This window comes from Drosophila guanche, unplaced genomic scaffold (genome assembly GCF_900245975.1).
Source record: "Drosophila guanche unplaced genomic scaffold, DGUA_6, whole genome shotgun sequence".
NCBI lineage: Eukaryota > Metazoa > Arthropoda > Insecta > Diptera > Drosophilidae > Drosophila > Drosophila guanche.
In genome coordinates this window covers 1,402,465-1,424,911 of record NW_022995746.1, presented here as the reverse complement: position 1 = coordinate 1,424,911, position 22,447 = coordinate 1,402,465, and the positions used below count along the sequence as shown (strand labels likewise).

General features: G+C 43.0%; 2 protein-coding genes across 5 annotated transcripts in view; both read right to left on the bottom strand.

Moving 5' to 3' along the window:
• Positions 1–705: 705 nt before the first annotated feature.
• On the bottom strand, positions 706–4,415 carry LOC117582175. 2 transcript variants are annotated; one of them, XM_034269778.1, is made up of 4 exons: positions 4,305–4,415; positions 4,179–4,254; positions 2,362–4,125; positions 706–2,308 (listed from the first exon to the last, which is right to left on the bottom strand). In XM_034269778.1, the coding sequence occupies exons 3-4, from the start codon at positions 4,081–4,083 to the stop codon at positions 734–736; spliced, it is 3,297 nt and encodes a 1,098-aa protein (XP_034125669.1). In that variant the 5' UTR covers positions 4,084–4,125; positions 4,179–4,254; positions 4,305–4,415; the 3' UTR covers positions 706–733. The 2 variants fall into 2 exon arrangements, with proteins under 2 accessions (XP_034125669.1, XP_034125670.1); XM_034269779.1 differs by having other exon boundaries at positions 4,179–4,246.
• A 159-nt stretch (positions 4,416–4,574) lies between these two features.
• LOC117582173 (dual 3',5'-cyclic-AMP and -GMP phosphodiesterase 11) overlaps positions 4,575–22,447 on the bottom strand; it is a 54,798-nt gene continuing 36,925 nt past the window's right edge. The window contains exons 1-17 of one of the 3 annotated variants that reach the window (XM_034269776.1): positions 20,127–20,576; positions 15,979–16,438; positions 14,008–14,154; positions 13,476–13,944; positions 12,991–13,130; positions 11,722–11,872; positions 10,313–10,468; positions 9,427–9,948; positions 9,185–9,361; positions 8,056–8,142; positions 7,823–7,990; positions 7,659–7,768; positions 7,411–7,599; positions 7,132–7,348; positions 6,988–7,071; positions 6,690–6,917; positions 6,449–6,606 (exon numbers count right to left, since the gene is read on the bottom strand). In XM_034269776.1, the coding sequence (XP_034125667.1) occupies positions 6,592–6,606; positions 6,690–6,917; positions 6,988–7,071; positions 7,132–7,348; positions 7,411–7,599; positions 7,659–7,768; positions 7,823–7,990; positions 8,056–8,142; positions 9,185–9,361; positions 9,427–9,948; positions 10,313–10,468; positions 11,722–11,872; positions 12,991–13,130; positions 13,476–13,944; positions 14,008–14,154; positions 15,979–16,438; positions 20,127–20,298 (3,492 nt within the window). In that variant the 5' untranslated portion in view covers positions 20,299–20,576 and the 3' untranslated portion in view covers positions 6,449–6,591. Of the gene's footprint in view, positions 6,918–6,987; positions 7,072–7,131; positions 7,349–7,410; positions 7,600–7,658; positions 7,769–7,822; positions 7,991–8,055; positions 8,143–9,184; positions 9,362–9,426; positions 9,949–10,312; positions 10,469–11,721; positions 11,873–12,990; positions 13,131–13,475; positions 13,945–14,007; positions 14,155–15,978; positions 16,439–20,126; positions 20,578–22,447 lie in introns of those variants that run through there. The other 2 variants (XM_034269774.1, XM_034269775.1) reach the window with 2 other exon arrangements.

The following is a 22,447-nucleotide window of genomic DNA, read 5'->3' as shown; positions in this document are numbered from 1 at the left end:
CTTGTAAGTATATACAGGCTCCAAAACATGTGAAAATGTCTCGCAATTTCCAAGGAGGGTCCCTTATAGTGTGGCCTGTATTTGGTGTTGCTGGAAACTGTGTAATATGTTTTGTTACTCACAAAAAAAGCTCGGAAACATATGTTCAACCATTGGACGAAGATCTTCTTAATTTTTGGGGAACGCATTATGGAGATTCCTAGACATTTCAACAGGATAATGCCGCGATTCATGTGTTTATGTACACAAAATCATTTTTTGCAGAGAGAAAAGTTCAGATTTTGAAGTGGCCAGCCCTGGTTCCAGATTTTACCCACAATTGAATACCTTTGGTGCATACTTTCCATCAAAGTGCACATGCACGGAAGACACTCTACCACATTAAAAGAGTTAATAAAGATATTGTCAAGGAATGGGCGCTTTTGGATACATGTTTACTTCTAAGAATGATACATATAGTAAATGCCAAAACCCATAATATACATTTTAAATAGCAAAGGAGATCATATTAAAGCAATTAAATAAAAATTGCGAATTTTAAATTTAAGTAAATTACAAAAAATAAAGTTCTATTGAAATTATAAGTTCACTTATTTCGCTCTGGAAAATTTTTATTTAATTCTCAAAAAACCTTCCAAGAGTATAAAAAACTTTGGTTGGCATTTTTTGAATTGTTTTTTTGTTGACTTTAAGGCAAAATTAAAGAAAGAAAAAAATTTGAAAATTTGAAAATTTAACAAATGTTTTTATGTTTGTAGGTAGGGCAGATGAACAGCTCAAGCTGCTCCTCTTCGTTGCAACAGAGGTCAGTCTGCTCCATCTCGTTGCTTACGAGTTCAGTCTGCTTTTTGTCGTTGATACGAGATTCAGAATTTTTCTTGCGTATCAAAAGTAGCAGCTTGGACCACTTGAGGTACCATTGATACGATCTTTCCCTTCTATCCAGCAGCGAGTTGATCAATTGAAGGACCTTGGACAAGTGTGGTCGGATGTACCCATAGTAATGCTCAAAGAGCACCATCAGACAACGACTCACAGTAACGTATTCAGTACGGACCACGGCAAAGGGAATATGGCGGCTGATCGCTTCAACAAACTGCTCAACGGGGCAATGCCGGTGATCGATGATGATCATGAGGCAGAGCAAACCGCAGACATGATCCTGCTCTTCCAGCGAGAGCAACGTGTCTGGCTTTAGAGCGGTGATCATTGCGTTCGAGACTGCATTTATGATGTGTTTCAGCATATTCTCGGCATTGAGGATCATCACTTTCAGGGAGAACAAGCTTCGCCGTCGCACCTCCTGCTGATCATCGAGCAGTCCTGCGATGATGCCATTGCAAAGGATATTGTAGTAGGGCCTGCCCTTGTTGCCCAGCTGAACGAAGCAACGTGAGAGGACATTCACGATGAGAGACTGATGACTGGTAATATTTCCCTTCTCTAGTTGCCTCAGGCACCTCCGTTCGCAGTGCATGACCAGCCGCCGAAAGTAAACGTCAAACTCCTTCGGTCCCACTGTGTAGCCAAGAATGGGCAACACATCGCCCACCAGTTCCAGCAACTGTTTCTCCTGGCAAACAATCTCACTGCAGGTTTCTATGCGCTGAGTATCATCGTTGACAGCCTGGCAACGGAGTTGACGTTGCAGGATCTTCTGCATAAGGCTGAGCAGCTCACTCGCGTAGCTTTTGAGCGCTCGGCATTGGATCTTTGGGTTATCCAGCAGTAGGCGAACGACGGATAGTACGGCATTGGCATTGGCAGCATCACTGGACGACTCCATGAACTCCAGCAGAGGTGGAAACACTTTCCGGCACAGCTTCTTGGCTCTGCGGAGATTCCAACTTTTCCACTCCAGCTGCAGGATCTTAGAGAGCACTTCGAAGGCGGCTCTCTGAACGAGTTTCTTTCTATGTGAGACGCACTTAAGTGCACATCGCAGGGCCTTCGATCTATAGGGAAATAGCAGATCCGGCAAGTGGACAGCAAAGCTCTGAATGCAGCGAAGAGCTTCCTCGCGCTCATCTGAGTCATCGATGTCCGTGAAAGTGTTGCTGAAGCTGTGAGTGCTGCCTCCGTCTGCGTTCAGACGATCAATAGTTTGAAACAGATTACGGATTATAACAGGGAAGGGCTCTTGAAACTGTTCGGGCACCACTGCAGACAGTTCGGCCATCAGTGGGTACATAAAGATTATATCCTCGGCAGTGTCCATGTCCTGCATGAGTGCCATGGATAAGTCCATTAACTGGGGGGAGAGTATAGCGAATTTCTCTCGACTCACACGAGCCAATGTGGCAATGAGCTGGAGGGGAAAAAATCCTTATTATTGTGATCGTATCTGTTATCCCTTCTTACCTTCAAAGATTGAGCTCTGAGTATAGTTCTCAGCTCATCATTCCTATTAGCCGCTGTATTAGTTAATGCTCGAGCAACATCGCAAACTGCATCAAAGTATGGTTCAAATGAAGTCTTGGTTTTCCGTGCCAGAGCCGCAATACAACGCAGCGCCAGGTGTTGCATCCACAAGGAATTCTTTGCCGCTTGAACGTAAGGCAGAAGCAGAGAAATAAGGCCGGGTAAGTGCGCCCCAAGTGCTCTTGGTCTCAGGCTCTCGATGAAGGTTTCCAGGGCGTAGAAAATGTCGGAATTTTTAATCAATTCCCCCTTCGAGAGTCGCTTATTCTCCGATCCTGTGTTCGTCTCCAGATAGTTGAAGAAAATAGGGAATACTGCATCGGCCTGCTGTGTGATTTTCGGTTGCAGACACTCGACCATTTTTGCCATTGCAAAATATGAGGCCCGACTCACAACTAAACTTGAGTCCGAATGTCCGCTCTGCACAATGGCCATGGAACGATTCATAGTTGGTTGATCTAATTGATGAACGAATCCCTCGACCAGCACCGCCAGAAAGTATTGTGTGCCACTGCGTTGTGTCTCGGAATGTTGCTCCTGCTCTTGCATTATGGGCTCAATGAGTTGGAGTGCTCGGGATGCCATTTTGGCGGTGGATGATTGCTGGAGTAGCTCCAGCAGCACATGAATACCAGGAGCGAGTACATCTGGTGTTTCCTCATCAAACTCGCTTTCCAATTCTAAAACTCGCTCCACAAACAAACTGTGCAGTGAAATGAGAATTCTGTTCATCCAGCCTCGACGGATTATGTCGCGTCGCGAGAGGAGTAAGAGGCAACCCAGCAACTCAATGGAATATACGCGAAGTGCTTTGCTCAGAGTGATGTCCTCGATCATGGGTAGCAGATCCTCCAGCACGACTGACAACTGGGACTGTACCACTTCGGGTGTGAATTCCAATAGAGTTTGGAGCAATTCAAAAATGCCATGCCCCCGATCTGGTGGCTCCTGAGCGGCTACCACTCTCAGTGTTTTCATGACGAATGGCAGCGAGGCTGACAGTGCAGTCCGATCCGTCAAATGCGTGTGACCTAAGGACAGTGATCTGCTCCACACTTTGCACAGACATTCTGATATTGTTGTGCCCAGCAAATTCCTTTCGTCAGCCAACCGCAGGCCATTCACGACAATCCGCTGAGCTCGATCGATTTGTTGAATGAAAACATCAGGCGACACATCGGCCATCAGGCCCAGCACCGTGACACCCAATTTCCGCAGCTCAATCTCGCTGGAGAGACAAATCGCCTCCACGTACTGAAACACGGCATCCGTCCATCTGCCCTCATTGCCGTCACTGCTGTTGGTTCGTTCGTGTTCCATCAGAATGCTGACATTGTGCACAATCAGCTGCTGAACAGCCAAGTCTTCGTAGTCGCTCAGTGACTGCAGTGCCTGGAAGAGCATTGTCTGTACATTGCCCTGCTTGTCCGTTGAGAGTTCTTTCCACTGTTCGAATGGAGACAGTCGCTTGCTTAACATTTCTGCAGCGCACAGACGCAGCTCTGCAGGGTGCTGTAAGCCAAGAAGTTCGCACAGAGCCAGAGTGCTCTCATTATCGCAGAATTCAGTCTCCAGTTCCTCAAAGGCTTTTTGTTTTATCTCTAAATGAGTGGAGAGCGTGTTTGACAGCAAAAGCTTCAGCATTTTCTTCTTGTGAGACATTGTTGATTAACATTTATCATTTATCACGGGTCGGAGCGGTTGCTGGAAGAACACTTATGAATTATCTAAGATTTGCTTCCATTTCGTTGACTTACTTTTTGATAGTTCCAATCCCCTGAGGTTGATCCCTGAGGATCAGTTCAGTTCTTGGTGGGTTGTTTCACTTCGTACCTGTTGGAGAACTGATTCATTTCTGTTGAGTTTTCTCTACCTTATATTACATCTGTTTCTGCTGTCGCTAGCTGCACTTTCTTTTTGCAAGAATAAATATTTGTACTTTAAATTTTAGATTTAGTTTTAGTTGGACTGTGAGCTAACACTAAATCAATAGCTCAGCTGCCAGTGTCAAACGGCTTTAAAATTTGAGGGCACAGCCAACTGGAATGCTTTTCCGGCAAGCCATACTTTTAGGCTTATTGGAAAATCAGAAATTAGCTTTGTATATATAAAATAATCTTTCTTTCTTTCTAGTATGAATAAATAAAGAAATATTTAGATATTTTGTTGCTTTATTTAGTTTTTCCTTGTTGAACAGGGTTCCATTACAGCAAATATTTTTCGATAGGAGGAGGATTCTCTATAATGCCGACAATAAATAACAAAACTCACAAAGTACAATTAAATTCTAAATAAAGGATTATACATATGTATTCTATATATTGTAGGTATCGTAGATCTGCATACTGCATCCTGCACTGAACTGCACACAAATATTTGAATGGCAATTAGCCCAAGTAACGCGCACACAGAACGTTAGACGTGCTGGGTTGGGGTTCGGTTTAAGGGTTTAGATGGTGGTACACAGTATGCCATCGAGTAGATACAAATACACATACATATACATATCTTATTATCGCGTAATATTACAATTATTTAAATTCGAAAAGAGCGCAGAGAGTTGAGAGGCGTTAAATCAAAGCGCTTAGTTTTTTGTTTTGTTTTATTTTTCTTCTGTTCTTCTCCTGTGTTTTTTGTGTGCGTCCGGAGAGAGGTTATTATTTATAAACTATTCTTCAACGACAAAGCGACGGATGGTTGCTTGCTTGGTTGGTTGGTTAATGCTACTAAAGTTAGACTTTTGGTACCCATAGAGATAATTCAACTAACGTTTAGGTTTTACATATGTAGAAGTTATACAATCATTATCATATCATAGTATATCATATCATAATCATATGTTTATGCTTAATGTTTATGTGGGGTTATTACAATACTTTTTTTGCTTTCCATTTGCCATGCTTATGCGCTATAAAGAATCTACTATTCTGCCTTTTTTGGTACAATTTTTGTTTTGTTTTTTGTGCTTAAATATCTAGTTGTTTTATTTTTTGTGCTTAAATATCTAGAGAATTTGACTTCTTTGCTTTATCATTTTTGTATCATTTATATGATTTATTTTAACGTACAGACTAAAATCGAAGAAACACAAACATACACATAGATCTCAAAAAATATACACACACAGATATATATATATGGATATAGGAATCTTTTTATAGTGTTTTTGTTTTAATATGTTTTATGCTTATGGTATGTATGTATTTCCTTTTTCCTTTATCTTTGCTTTTTTTTCCTCTACTGCACTGCGATACTGTTGCTCCATGGAAAATGAAAATGTTATGTACAAGATGACAGAGAGAGTATATGTAAAATGTATGTATGTACATTATTGAAGATTTATTGTATTGGGATGTATTTTTATTTTCATTTTCATTTCGAATTTATTTATCAGCTGCCAAGGCGGTGGCCCCCCCATTGCTGTTTGTCTCCGAATGACGACGCGCCAGTATATGATGTGGATGATGAATTTGATAGCTGCCGTACGGCAAGCCATGACCATTCGGTGTGCATCCAGTCCCATTGCCAAAGGGCAGACCATCGAGATTTCCAAGTTTGCCCACAATTTTTGGTATCCTATCACTATCCGTTGAGGCAGCATTCAAGCTGATCAAACCACTGCCACCGATGCTGGCACAGCCAATGCCTCCACCGATTATGGGATGATGATTCTGATGCGAGTGATGATGATGATGATGATGACTGTGTCCATGACTATGACTGTGATGATGATGATGATGATGATGGTTGTTGTGGTTGTTAATCATGGGCGTGCTCTTGCACAGAGCTGCCGTGCCATTCCTGCACTCTAGATCCTGCGGTCCCTTCAGGGAGCTCGTCTTGCGCACCTGCAGGCCACTGCGCTGTGTCTGCTCGCAGCTCCTGCAGCGCTGCTTCTGTGCGGCTGGACTCTGACGTTGCAACGCATTCAAATTGGCTGCCACGAGTCGCGCCTGCAGCGTCTTTGAGGGCGAACCGGGAGTGCTGTCATCTTCGCCCGTGGGCGGTGGAGTGGATGCACGACTTGAGGCTGTCGATGACGAGGCCGAGGACAGGCAGCTGCTAATTGACTCCACATCGGCATGGCCATTGCTCCGCTCATGCTCCTCCTCTAGCTGCTGCTCCTTTGGTGCGATGGCAACCACATCATTAACAGCATCATCATCATCATCACTGGACTGGGTGCTGGTGGGACGAGAAGCAACGACGGCAATGTGGTTATTAGTTGTGTTGCTGCTGTCGGCAACTGCTGTGTGTGTGCCATTTACGCTTTGGTTTCCTGCTGCAGCAACGGCTTCTCCTGCCACATCATCATCATCTTCACTCATCAACGCCTTGCAGTCACCATTCGATATCACAATTTGCTGCTCCTTACGCTTCTCCTCTTCCTCCTGCTGACTAGTTTTGGTGCCATCGGCCAGATCGATCCAATGCCCACGATTATCGCGAACGCCCTCAACAAGAGGTTCCAGCTTGTCCGAAAGTGTGGCAAAGGCCTGCAGAAAGAACCAAGAAAATATGCATTTAATAAACATTTAAAAGGAGAGAGCAAGAGTGCAGACTTACCTCATAGATGGGCAAGCAAATGGAATCAATAAAGTTCACTTGCATCATGGGCAGCTCATCCTCCTTTTCGCGATTCATTATGTCCTTTAAGGGAAAAGAAAGATGCTTAAACTCCCACAATAATCATTATTGAAGTTGTCTTACAATCGGAGTTATATTCAGCTCCTGCTTCTCCATATCGCCTTGTTCAAAGAACTCGGAGCTAACCAAATCGGCCACACGCTTCTCAATCTCCCACGGCTTCGTGATGGCCGACAAATCACAGACAGTCATGCTCATGGCACGCAGCAAAGCGCGCGGCTCCTCGTCCACCCAATGGCTCAATGGCTGCTCCACGCTCTCCAAAAAGGGTCCACGTTTTCTAGAGGTACAAAACAACAATTAAACCTCAACTTTGATATGTCTTTTCTGTGCAAAACTTACTTGAAATACACTGCCAAATCGGTGGATAAAATGGCATCTTCCAGCACACGTATAACCCGACAATAATCATCGGAGGAAAGATTGGCCAATATTTGATTTCCAGGACTATTCAGAATCATTAAACACTGATCAAAGTGATGATGCTCCATGGTGGATGTGGAGTACAGTTGCGCCAAAGGCGATGAGGCTCTAAAAGAAGTGTTTTTCGTTAGTTTTTGCTACAACTTTATGGCCTTTTCTCTACTTACTTGATTTGAAATGAGTTGTTAGTCCCTCGATGATCGAGATCATGGCAAAGGCAGCCAATAATGAGAGCCAAACATTCAATTTCACCAAAGATTTTCCACCATTGTGTGGTCTGTAATAAATTTAATTATATTTCTTATTAAATTTATAATTTTCTTAGACTTACTGTCAGTATGGCAAACATCATTTGTGCCACATTGAAAGCATGCCGCCAATTGTGGTATGTCACATTGCGATAGTTTTTCTTGACGCTCAACAGCCAACGGCAAAGCACTTCGTAGTCAATGTGAAAACGCTCAACAAAATCGAGATCCAGAAACATGCGCAAACAGGCCTAAAAAGAGAGTTTAATTAGCACCAGTTTGGTTGGATTCTAGTTGGGTATTAAGTGACTTTTACCTTCAGTGTATCATCATCTTCAAAGTGTATGTCATCGAACTTAAAGTCGTGCAGACGGAAGTGCACGGCCGAGGGTACACGCAGGCGCTGTAGGAAGAGCAACAAAAATGTGCAAGAAATTAGTTTCTGTTGGTATGAAAATATACAAAATATAACAATTTATTACATTTCTTTTAGATCCATTAAAAACCATGAACCATTAAATCTCAACAAATGTTCAAATCTTTTAAAACCCTCAAAACAGTTCTCTGCTTGAATAATAAACGCCCACACTTTTCTTAAGCAGCTCATATTATAACAGAAAAACTCTTTTGCCAGCACGTGTCGACCGAAAGCAAATAAAAACCAAAAGATGTCCCTCATCTCTTGGCTGGGCTGTGCTGTCAGGGCAATGTAAATGGCGCTATATTAGCCACCAAAGCAAAGGAAAAGGAACTCCATCAAGGCACTCTCGCTGACATGACACCCCGCACAAAGGAAGAAAAAAAACCCTGCAGCGTGGACCGCAGGGTGCCAGCAGCCACTGTCCAGAAGTCCGCGCACAAAAGGGTTTTATTCCTTGATGCGGTAATCGCATCGCTCTCTCTCTCTCTCTATGTGTGTTCGTGTGGTATAAATAAAGCCTAGTATGGCATAATTTTAATTAAAATTAATAACCCCAACTTCATTGTCGCTGGCTGGCTGACAAGTCGACAGGCGGTCATAATTTTCCTCGAGCATAATTACAGCAAGTGTCCCACTGGGAAGACAAATGAAGAAGGAGTGTGCCACTCGCCACTGCCTTCTGGCTCCTAGCAAACTTTCCTTTTGTCATACTTTTGTGCGAACAAACTAATTACAACTGTCAACACGCCAGTTGGTCGTTGGGTTAAGGGGGAAAGTTGCCAGCGACAACACGACAGCTTGTTGCCGCTGTCTCTGTTTCTGTTGCTGTCACAGCAGCAATAAAAAATACCCCACAGGATACAGGACAATGGAGGCAGCAGTAGGACACCTTTATTTATGGCCTGGCATAAAAATTAAGAGCGGCCTGAAGTGACCTTTTGGCCCTATCTACAAATTAAGTGAGAGCGCAAATAAAAATTAACCAAAAGCAAGTGCTCCGCCGAGAGTCGGAGCTGAAACTTACACGCAAGCGATGTGCCTCATCCATGGTGGCCGAGGCATGATAACTGAGCACCTCCAGGGTGACACTCTGCTTGGCCATGGCCACAATTGCCTTCTCATACATGTGTGTGTTGTGTATGCCCATGCCACAGAAGATGGCAAAAGCCTCCACAAAGTTTTCATCGTTTTTGGTAAAGTCCTGAATAGAACAGAGAGAAGCATTAGTTACAGGAAAGATCTCTTTCTAGGAAACTCCTCGCTTACCAGTTCATTAAATTTATTTATCAGCTGTATTACTCCTATGATCTGTCCCAAGGAGTTCTTGATGGCCATGCACAGGATCGAGCGATGCTTGAAGCTGGAATTCTCATCCACTTTCGAATCGAAACGATCATCCTCGTAGGCATTGGGCACCATGACAGTCTCCCCGGTGGTGGCCACATGTCCCGTGATGCCAATGTTGATGGGGAAACGCGACTCGTAGGGGCTGGTGCGTGAGGTGGCCTCCTCCTCACTGAGGTCATTCGCCTCAAAGTCAAAGACGCGCGAGAAGCTGCCCTTGTCCGCCTCGTGGACGAGCAGAATCTGCACTCGCTGACACTGAATGAGACTCTGCATGTGGGTGAGAATGCGGAAGACCATGTGCTCGATGGTGCTCTGCTCCTCGAAGATCATGCGTGCCAGATCCAGCAGCACTTGATTCCGCTTAATTTCCAGCTGAGATTTCTCATAGAGTTGCGCATTGCGCAGTCCAATGCCACAGAACTGCAGATACGAGGCAAAGACCTGTACGGAAAAAAGAGAATCATGACGAAAGGATTAACACGGGAAGCCACGAGACACACACACACACAACGTTGAGGTTGAAAAATTCCATAAATCCACACACAAAAGATGGATAATCCCCAATGGCATTTTGTCAGACATTCTGCTAAGCTTTCTTAACAAGTTTTCCCCCTACACTCTTTTTTGTTCCTTTGTGTTGAATAATGAATGCAATTTGCCAACGGGGGCCGAGGAAGGAGTCTGCTCTGCAGCTCTTATGTGGCTTATGGCCGAAACAAAAGAAACGCCAAGAGACCTCTCCGCCTCCTGTCCATTCATTCACCCATCCATTCAGTCATTCACTTCCTGCTGCTACTGCACTCACCTTTTCATCGATTTCGGTGAAGCACTCGCCATTCACTTTGTTGATGACCTGAGCAACGCCAATCACATCCCCAGAGGAGTCCTTGATGGGCATGCAGAGCAGCGCCTTTGTCCGGTAGCCGGTCAGCGAATCGATTTCACAATTGAAACGTTCATCCTGTAGATGGGAGGGATTAGAGAATTAATTTGTTCTTCTATGGTTACTTAAGGGAGTTGTAATATACTAAAAACTACCAAGAAATGGCTCTTTCTGTGGAGCAAATATTTGGTAATATTTCAAGCAGATAATAGAATATTTTCAGCCGTTAAATAATTATTTTTGAATATATTCTTTCATATCTAAACTTCCCTTGAAATATTGTTTATTTTTTGAGCAAATTTCTATGACTATTTCGGCGCGTCATTGACACACTTCGGCCCAAAGGTTTATCTTCTTTGTACGCTTCCTCTTTACCCGTAAAAAGTACGCTTCTGGGGGTTATCATGTTGTTGGCTTCGGTAGACGCCCCAGACGACTGTTGACTGACATTTGTTTGTGGTGCCACTTAGGCCAAGATCTGTGCACTCGAGCATAACCCAAATGTCTAACAATACGAATAAACCGAATAATGCCTTTCATTCACACCAAAAATCGTTTGAGGCTCTCTGCGATTGGTGTCTGTCAGTATTTGGCGCGATTTATCTGCACGCTGGTCGCGCTGTCTGGTAGCCGGTGTCAAATATTGTTGTGCCTTGATTAATTGCACCAACAATCAGCCAGCAAGAAGATCTTTCTATCCCAGTGCCAGTCCCCAGTCCGATTTGGTTGTGCGTCATATTTGCTTGGCAGTTTATCTACGAGTGCGAGTGCGCGATATCTGCAAACACATTTTTGCGGCAGCTTAAGTTGACTTAAGCGAAGAGTAACAGAAAAAGAAACAGAAACATTCCAAGGCTTAAAGCTTTAACTTGCGAAATAAGAGAGACAAAAAAAGAGTATTATTATCTGTGGCTGTGATATAACATTGCCTAACACGGCTTTGTCTTTGCCACAAGATTAATTACGCTCCAATTGGCAGACAGGCAGAAGAAAAACTGCCAAAAAAGATAGAGGAGCGAGAAGAGAGCGTGGAGTGGAGTAAAGAATGAAAGGAAAAATGTGAAAAGTGTTCAGTGAGCAATATTGAAAAATTAAAGGAGCAGAGGAAGACATGTGTGGGCACGGGACGGGACTGTACCCCATGCTCCCATAAATCTCACAATCGAATGGAAGACATCTACTGCGGCTGAGGTTCTCCTGGCTGGCTCTCTTTTGTCTTCAACTTGATTTATGGCCTCTGCTTGGCATTCAAATTTGTCAATTTTCATTCTTAAAGTTAGACATGCGGAAAAGCATTTGCCAAAAAAACATTTTCTCTCCCAACTACTGACCTGGTAAGCGTCTGGTATATTGACGGGTTCTCCACTTTCGGCCACATGTCCAGCAATGCCTGTGCCCCAGGCCACACGAACCTCCTCCTGCTGTTCCATCTCCTCCACGGTGCTGCGGGGGCACACATCGAACAGCTTCGAGACGAGGCATCTGCAAGGAGGAACAAAGAAAGTCGAGGGAATTATAAATTGTGTTGCAAACTGCTAAGACCAGTTCCCTTCCTCTCTGTCCATTTTAAATACAATGCAAACTTTGAGCTCTTTCTAGTCTGCGAGCTTCCTTCCTGTTCTTGTTTCTCGTATCCTTTTTACTTATCCTTTTGCTGTTCTCGCTTTAAAAAGCGGTGGAAGGCGGTGGAAGCGGAGTCGAGTATTTGCCAAATGCGCGTGCAGACAATTGCAATTAGCGTTGCCAGCAAAATGGCGTCATACGATGCATACAAAATGGCTGCTGCATGCACTACTAAACCCCACACCGCATGCTGAATGCTGTATGCCACCCTACTGCTTCCACTGCCACTCCATTCCCACCGCTGTCTGTATGGCATTTAAGAAGGGAGCAGCTCCACGCATTCAAAATCATAAAATTCCAAAAATAAATGCTATAAAGATTGTTGCCAAAGACAAAGTTGAAGTTGAAGCTGCCAGTGCAGTGCAGTGCACCCCAAAAATGAAGTCATCCACAAATTGTATGAAAAAAGCAAAACCACTCGCCTGATTGCTGCTGCAAAAGTTTTTCTTGAAGGGAGCAGGGCATGATAGTTCCACAAAATGTTTTTGATTTATGGTAAATGTTTATCTATTATTAATTCTGTATATAAAACTATAACATAAATTAGTTGCTTTAAGTAAAAAATTTAAAAAGGAAAGTGAAGCGGCATTAGGGCAAGAATTACATATGTAAATCAGGGATTAAAATAGTGTTTCAATCAGTTGTTAAAGTGGCAGCTAAAGCTGTAAAATAAATGTTTTAATTGTGTTGAATATTCATCAGAATTCTGTGGCATTTTTTGGCCTATAAATTCAATTAAAATTACATTTTAGTTGCAATCTGTGGAACATTTAAGCTTCCAATTATTCTGGGAACTATTTCATTGGTAATTACTTTCAGAATAAATTAAATTCAATTATTATATACTCCTATATATTCCTCGTAAATACATTCTCCCGCCCTTTCCTTTCGTTTACTAAGATTTTTTGCACTTTTTGCTGGCTATTGCTTCCTTTGACTTCCCTCCCAAAAAACAATTTCCCCTTACTGTTACGTACTTCTTGAGTCCATCGGGTCCATTGCAGCGTCCCTGCACCAGAAACAACGAACCGCGATCCGCATTCAGCAAAATGGAGACATTCTGCAGTATCTTGTGGCACAGCGTGCGCACTTCCAGCTCATTGCAAATGTCCTTTACCTGCACGAAAATAAATATGGATAAAGACAAAATGTTTTAATTATTTAGATACTTAGGTAAACTAACGGAATGTGCAATTGCTGCCAATAGATGTAGCGAACTGTGGCTATAGATAGAGCGGCAATGACTGACGTATTTTGAATGTTTGCCGAGAACAACGTCAATGGAGGAGGCAACACGATAGAAAGCCAAACAAAGAGTCAAGCAAACCAGCAAACAAATACGTCAGCCGCGTTGTAAGCTCTATAAATAAACACATTTGGAGCACTACACAGCAATTGCATTGCCAGTTAAACAATAGAACAGATTGCACAAGTTTTTCCACAGAAAAAAAAATCAGCTCACCAGTTCGAAAATGATTTCCTTTTCATCGAGTTGCTTGAGCTCATTGCGGGACAGTCGCTGTGGTCGCTGAATGCAATGATAGAACTGATATTGATGTACATTTCCACTGCCCGCGGACGAGGATCCACCAGCTCCAGTACTGCCTGGGGAGGCGCCACCGGCTGTGCCGACTCCTGCTGCCACACTGTTGATGCTGCCCAAACTGCTGCTGCCCACTGCCCCGCCTGCCTGGTAATGGCTGTGCTGACTGTGGTGCAAATGCGGATGATGGTGGTGCGAGTGGTGGTGGCTGTGATACTGATACTGTCCCGCCACCACACCACCCACATTCTGTAGATTCGAACAGGATCCGCCGACACCTCCATTATCCATGGGCGGCCCAATGCTCAAGAATGTCGGTGTCCCATCGATGGTGTTCACAATCGGCTTGAGCAGACCCCCGCGCTCAAACTCATGAGCAGAGATTTTTCTGTAAATAAAGAGCATTAGCAACGGAAATTCTTTCCATAGTTTCCATAGTCCGCACACTTACCGCACTGGTGTGGTGGCTCCGGAACCGCCACGCGACGAGCTCGTCTGTCCATTGGGATGTGTGGGTGAGCTGCTGGAGACCACATCATTGCCCGCTGTGGTGGCATGCGAGACCAGCCAGGCATCCACCGTTTGACGTGTGGCTTTTCTACAAGGGTTAGGGAGGGAGAAAAAGGTTTAAAATGTGTGGAAAATATGGGATTTATTGATAATTTTTTGGGTGTAGTTGAAATTGATTTAAAGTCAGCTGCTGGTCGGTTCTCCCAGAACAAAGAACATCTTTTAACCCTTTCTTCCATCAGTCTGATTCTTGCAACCCTTCCTCTTCACTTCTCCAGATGCTATACCCTCTTTATTCCGAGTTATCTCCTCTAACTCCCTCCACATTAAAATCTTATTACAAAAAATCACTAAATGAATCTCTGCTGTTGCTGCTGCTGCTGGACACTCTCTCGACACTCACTCGCTTCTCTTAGGATATGCATGCGTGCCGCATAAAATTGTCTAATAAAAGACCCAACTCATAAATATTCAGACAGCGAGAAGGATATCCCTCCACGACCCACAAGTCTTTCGCCACTCAGCATGTGGCCTTATAAGCACGCGCTTTTGGCATAAAAACCACCAACCAGACAGAAGACCCAGACTCGGCCAGAGCCCACAACAGCAGCAATCACAGCGGACAACTCTGTGGAAGGAGCAACAAGAGAGAGTGAGGGAAAGAGGAGAAACTGTTAAAGAGAGGACATGCGGCATATTCTTATGCAAAGTACACACTCCAGCCAGCACACCCCTTTTTGTCAGCCTCCCATTTAATGTCCTGTCCCGCAGCGAGCGAGGAGCTAAACGGAACAGTTCTGCTGTCCTGTCCTGGCCTGGTCTGCTCGACCATGAAAATAAAGCCCAATTTATGTTTTTAGTTGTCAGTGATTTTTATTATGTGTCATAGACAACTCCTCCCAACCGGCCACTGTCGCTCTATCCCTTGCCCTGGGCAACCCTCTCTCTCTCTCTCTCTCTCTCTCTCTCTCTGGTGAATGTTCCCTGCTGTGTGGGGAAAGGCAATTTCCGGTTTATAGCGGAAACGAGCTAGCCCTCGGTTCATGGTCAAACACCACAAGACCCACGGCACTATGATGCCCCATGCCGTTGGCTTTACCATAAATATGGCCGATTGTTTGCCATGTGGCCATAGAGAGGGTTAGCCACACGTGTGTGTGTGTGTGTGTGTGTGGCAGTTGCAGTTGTAAATTTAAGAATTTATCAGTGGAAATTTCTCCTAGATTATTTGCATGGCATTGATGGGAATACTCGTACATGTGCTCCATGTACATATTTATGAAGCAGCCCTTTCAGTAGCAGCTGCAATTTATGTTTGTAATCGGAATTGGATGGGGATCGATGGGTAATCGTATTTCATTTTGGGAAGATGTTTAATTTGAGTTTTCATATTGATTGATTGCGGCTCCTAAAGTTGCACTAAGAAATGGTAGGAAATTGAGTATGGATTGACATAATGGAAGGTTGATTTTGAATCCGATTTGACATATTTTCTGGACTTTGCTAGAGCTCTTTGCATATCTGTCTGTCTTCTTCAATCAATTTTTTCTATATTTTAGTTTGATCACTCAACCACGACATGACATCCATATAAGGAGACATTCATTTATTATTTCATTTCTTGACCCGCCTATTTTATGTGTAAAATCATTCTGCGTTCGCAGTTTGCAGTTGCAGTTTGATTGTCGCATTTTTCCACTAAAATTTATTATATTTTTCATAATTTTTGGCCGCATCTATAAATACTTTAAAGCGCTAATTTCTTAGTCTTTTCATTGACATAATATTTTAAAAATTCGTCCATTAATTATTCCATCTACTTATACCTCATAAATTTCTTTGAATTATTGATTTCTCTCACCCATTTATCTACATATTCTTACAGCCACTTCCTACATATTTGTTGCCTTACCTTATAAAATAATCCTGTACAAATTCCTGATTCTCATCCAGCCAGGCCTCCATTCGCGCATGCTCTGGATCGTATGGCGGTCTAGTGTGCTGTGGCGACGACGACGACGCCGACGACTGATGATGATAGTGATGCTGGTAGGAAGAAAGATGCTGCGACTGCTGCTGCTGCTGCATGGGCTGCTGTGTGGCATACAGCTGCAGCTGTGGATAGGCGGAGGAGTTGGGGGATCCTGATGCAGATCCAATATTATTCTGATTGCTGCTCAGCGGCTGATAGTGGTGGGCGGGTGATGGCTGGTGTGAGGCTGGCGGCAGGGGGACACCGGTGCGTGAGGCAAGGAGAAGCGAATGATCGCCATAGCCGTACCCTGTGCCCCCCTGCTCCGCATTCATTCGGCCGCTGGCCCCAAGCTGCAACGGGGTCGTCGGTGGCTCCTCAATGCTCCGCAAATGCAGACCTGCAATGGGAAGAGCAGGAAAAAGGAGTGTGAGTGGGGCAGGGTAAATACATATAAATGGATTCATGAATATTTTTAATTCAAATTAAATAGGAATTTTTTTTCCACTCTTTCTCTCTCTTTTTGTATGGGGTTTCCGCTCCGAATTCTGCCCCCCTTTGGGGTAATTTGTTCGCTCCAAGCCATGTGTGTGTGTGTGCTGACAGTTTTATGAGCATTCCTTCGGCCACACATATCTCTCTTTTTCACACACTGGCATGGTGATGCTCGCTCTCTCCTTCTTGCGTCTCGATTGATGCCACATTTGCATTGCAAATGGGTCATACATATCCTTTAAGGATATGTCCGCCACTCGGCACGTGACCAGCAGTGATGTCTCTCCCTCTCTCCCACATCCTCTCATTGTCGCAGAGAATACTGGCACCATTTCTGGTTACCCTTTAGCACATGAAAACAGTCTTAATTTGTCAGTAAGTTTGCCACAAAAATAAAGATTTATTTGTTTCACATAAGCCCTGTCTGAGACTCACTCTCTACCATCGCAAAAAACCATAAAAATTATCTCAAAGAGTATCCAAACTCTCGCTTTTTCCACTTTAAGTTCCCTTCTTTTATTTCCCATTTTTGTCGCAATTTCCTCTTTCAATTTCCACAATTTTCGGGGTTCGTGCGAAAAATCACATAAATTTGTTCAATTGCTTTTTGGGGAAGCTCATCAATTTGTCGCTTTCTCTAGAGCAATGATTCCTTTTCTCCTTCATTCTTTTCTCTTGCAACAATTAAGTGTCGTACAACTTTTAAGGATACTCCCATGCCTCGTGCGACCATACGTAATGCTCCATAAATAACATTCGACAATGCCAGCGGGGCAGGACAGCTGCCGCTTTCCCCCAAAAAGTATTTCAAGTTCAACATTAACCGGAAATATTGGCAATTTCCTTGAATTATTGACTCCTTGCAACATAAGTATCTGTAGCACGACAAGAGTACTGGTGTGTGTGTGTAATATCTGCCTTTGAGCGACTGATTAAGTGCTAAAAATAGATACAAAGTAACAAACGACAAGCAGCAGCCAGCATCCCAGTAACTGATGAATGTCTGGAGAATGGCTGCCACAGGAAACCCCTTAACAAGACTCAAGCTGTGGAAACCTTCGCTGCTCCACCTAATTTTCTACATTTTCCTACTCCTCTTTCTAGTGTCTAGGTGGCTGGTTTATTTATTCCATGGAAAAATATGATTTATGTTCTACAACACAAACGACAGTCAGCGGGTGGATGGGGAATCCACCAAAAAAAGAAGCAAACAAACGACTTGTGTTAATGTCACTTGACAATTTGACTTTTCCCTTAAGCTACAGCTTAATAAAAGTCAAGGTCTTTTATTTAAGGATTTTTATAGCTTAAAGTTTTTGACTTAATTTTAGATAAGAAAATATTTTGTAGGGTTTTACTGTGTTATCTCTTAAGTGTAATTGTTTGTGGCATTTTTTCTTTCCATCAAAAATAATTTTGTAAGCTATTTTATGTGCACTAATTGAGGGATGTACAATTAAATAATATGCAATGTCTCTGGAATTTATATCTCCTCTTCCCCCAGAAATTAAAAACGAAGCAAAAACATTTGATAAAAAAATACTCATAATTTTGTCTTTCTTACTTGCAATTCCATTTGCGATTCTCTTTGACGTTAATTTCAGCTTTTCAGCTGCCATGATTTGTGCTTTCCCCAGGAATTTATCTCACAGATGAGCAGCCCACAGATACTTGTTGGGGTACGGGCAGAAAGATACTTTTTATATTTCTTGTATTTCTTTTGCTTTTAAGCTTTGCCGATAAGTTGGAAAGTTGGCTACTTAGTGCTGCAAGTGGGGAGAGCATGTATCCATATCCCTTTGGGTGGCAAGGGAGAGATGCTGCTGCTGCAGCACTTACATGCCACATGTGTTATGCACCAGCAGAGGGGCAGCAGCAGCAGCAGCAGCAGCAGCAGATACTTCCTTGAGTTCGAGAGGGAGAGAGAGAATTTAATCTTTTAAGCTGCAGTTGCCTTGCCGCACATCCAACATGCAACATGCTTAAGCTGCTGCAAAACATTTGGCAGGCACTCCTCCCTGCCTCCCCAACTACCTCCCACACACACACATCTTAAACACGCAGCCTCACTCACACCCTACACCCACATGTATTTGTATCTGAAGAATTCCTTTGGCTATTTCCTGCTCTCGAAGTCAAATGACAAGTCGACAGTGGTGGTTTGTGTGTGTGCCGAGTGGGTGGTGGTGCAGCACCCACTGTCGCCGACACTTTGCTGCGGTTTGATGCGTCAGCTTTATGTAAGACATTCATATGGCCCCACCTACTTTTCGCCCACTCCCCTTTGACTGCTGCTGCCTCCTGCCGGTCGTTGGAGTGTATTACACCCTGTTCTACCCTCCTGCCCCTCCTGAACCCCTCTCTCTATCTCTTGGAAAATAGCATTATTTTTATACAACATTTGCAATGGAATTTTACTTTTAGCAGAAAAATACCACAGAAAGGAAAGTACAGGGGGGACTCTTGTGAGTTCGCAAACTGAAGAATGGAATACACTTTGGAGCGCAACATGATATATTTATATATGTATTACCGATTTCATAACAATTTTAAAACAGAATTTCTTCACATAGAATGCAATCAAGCGAGTGCTAACTTATCCTTTGCTAAACTAATCATTCCAAGAAGCCACTCGGAAGTTCCCCTTAACTTTAACCTATTCCTTAAAGCTCTTTGTAAAAGTTAGTTTGCTGACTTTCTGGACATATCTGCATTGATATGGCTACCTGATACTTCCCTCAGCTACTACCCAATAGCAAACTTTTCTCAAAGTTAGGGCTCTCCTTATCCAGGGTATTAGCTACACATACACAATGGTACATAACATACATGTCCTGTATGTTTCTATGGATGCATGGCAATGTAGTGTATTTTGTGCATTGTTGTTGCTCTCTTTCTCTCGAGTAGTGAAACCAGAATGCAAATTGAATGTTGGCAAATGGTAAAATGTGCAAAAGAGAACAATTTTTTCCCCTCAGTTGCCTCTGAGGCTTGGATCAATGCTGCAAGGAGCGACGGATACTGAAGCTGCTGTATATGAAATAAGCTGTATATGACACTGCCACTGCCACTGCCACACATCCACATCATTCGCCTTCTCCTGCTTCCGCTTCCTTTCCTTTATGATTGTTGTTTGCTTTTTGGCGTTGAAGTCAACTCTGAAGTGTTGAAGTTTTGTGAGAAAATATTTATGAAAAATCTCCCAAGACGCGGGCCAAGGTTTTTTGCTTGTAACAACTCTGCAGCTGTAGCTCTCCACCTCTGACGCCTGTCACCTGTTGTGTGTTGCTGTGTTTCCAAGGAGGCTTCCTAATGTATTATTTACTTGAAATTTAAGAATATGTGAGGACGCGAGAGCGAGTTATTACATGGCAAACTACTCGAAACTGTGCAGATGTAACACATTTTCCACTTCAAGACTGAACCACGAGTCTCAAAAGTTTTCCTTTACTGGGACTAAAAAGAGCATTTAATAGTACTAGGAATAGAGGTTAAAATATAATATCCAACAATTAAAATGTATATATAATTATTATATTTTTTTCACTGAACTCTTTTGACCTCAGGAACATTTTTCACCCTTGAGACCTCACCTGTTGCTGCCGCTTCCGACTGATGCGGCAATTGGGGACTGGGTAAAGGTGTCTGTTGTTGTTGTTGCTCTTTTTGTTGCTGTTGTTGTTGCTGCTGCTGCTTGTTGCTGTTCTTATTCTTATTTTTGTAGCGACAACCACGAAATCGACACATACTTGCCGCTTGGCCCATGGGGCCCGCCAGCAATGCAAATGTTAGACCCTCCGTTTTAATGAATTGAATTTTATCAAATTTGAGCAATTCGGCAGCAAAACGTAAATTATATTTCTTTGTTGTTGCAGTTGTTGTGGATGATGGAATTGTGGAATCAATTTTGTTGAATTTCTTGCCACCGCAGAGTGGCAGCCACGACCGCAGAATGTTTTGGAGGATGGTTTCAAATAATCCAATTTTACTCGTTTAATTTGTAGACTTTGGTTTCGATCACTTGTGTTTATCTTTGTTATAATTGTATTATTATTAACTTTACGGCTGCTGTTGCTGCTGCGGCTATTGTTGTTGTTTTTTGGTCTTTCACTTTGTTGAACTTTCATAATAACTGCTGTTTTTGTTGTTTCTGCGTTTTGTTTATTTACTTAACAAATTATTCAGTTATTCAATAGAGAGGGAGAGGGGAAGACCTGTTGAAGTTGGAATAAATTTATATTTTCCAAGGGAGACAGAGACAGAGAGGATATGGAGACCCTGCTGTGCTTCATCTCTATATAAGCCTGATCTGACCCGTGCCCAAAAAACTTTGCAGACAGTTGATGGCCGCTGCAAAAGTTTTCACCGCAAAACTATTTCCCGAGAGTTTCTCAAGAGAGTTTCCTGCATATCTTAGTGCTGTTTTTTATGGATTCATGTAGCTTCAGGGTTGCTATTAGATGTATAAAGAGCAGGGAGAAGCCATTTAAAGCAAAGGTGCAACGAATATTGCTATTAAAATATTTTAAAATAAATTTAAGAAATTCAATTTGTCAGAAAATATATTTAAATTAATATTTCAGTGCTGTTTTTTCTTCCTTCTTTAGCATTTTGTGTATTATTTTTCAGGTTCAGTTCAGGTTAAAGGTTCGCTGCTGTAGTCGCTGCTGCTGCTGCCATTTTGCCATATGCTGAGAGGCAATTCAATTAACGATTTTTGGGGTCGCCAACAGTCAACCGTTGGCCGAGACACTCATTGAAACAGACAGAGGGGGACGGAGAACCGAGATGAGAGAGAGAGAGAGAGAGATATTGGAGGGACAGCAGCAGACAGGCCGCCAATTGATAAATAAACAAGACTCCAAAATGTCGCTGGAACATTGTCGCTGAAGGGGCAGTGCGTGAGGCAGGGAGGAAGCGGAGGCTGTCGTAACTTGACTGTGACTGTGGCAGACACACTGCCTGCAGTAGGCCCATGCCAATGCCCATTCCATTCATAGGAAAATGTCAGTTAAGTAAAATCAACAATCGACCTTCCTCCTCCCCGCTCATCGTTGAAACGTCAATAATACTCGAAAGCCTCAAAAGCAAACAATGGACAAGAGAGTGGAGCAGAATATTGGGTATGCTGGGAGGAAAGAAGCAATTGGGATGGTAACAGAAAGAGATGCATGGAAATACCTTTAAAATGATTAATTGGTGTCTATAAATATACAAATATTTCGTGATATAAATCCACATAAGCTGTGAAATATTTTGGATATTTCTTATGCATTTGGGAATCATTTAGCTATCAAATCTAACTCTGGAGAGATTCCCCACATAATGTCTGTTATTTACTGCAGCTTTTGCACCCCTCAATCAACGCGTTTCAACACTCATCAGCACCAGCATCATCATTCTATCTATTTTAAATGGGAAACAAAGAGCAAAAGTACCAAATGAAATGCACTGACAGTTGCAAGTTGTGCAATCTTTTGACAGCTTTCAATCTGCCTCATTTCATTTCCCACCAAAAGGGAGTGGGGGAGTGTAGGGGGAAGGGCAAAAAGCTGCTGCAAAATTATTTCTATGGTCGTTGAACGGAAATGAAATCATTTTTGCTGTCAAGTGTCGCTCGGCCAGGGCCTCCAGCAGGGCGGTCAGCGGCAACATGCAACCAGCTGTCTGTCAGAGCAGCTGTCAAGTGACGAGTGGCACAGTGAGAGTGAGAGTGAGAGCTGAGAGAGTTTAGGATTGAATGTTAACCAGTGAAGTGAAGATCTATTTAGATATTAAACCATAAATTCAATGACAAAATCGTACTCATACTTTGTGCAACAAAAGGATTTAAGGATTGTTTTTTCATGTAGAAATTCTTTCGTCCATTAACAAATGACTCAAAAATTACATTTTCAGACCTTATAGGCCCTGA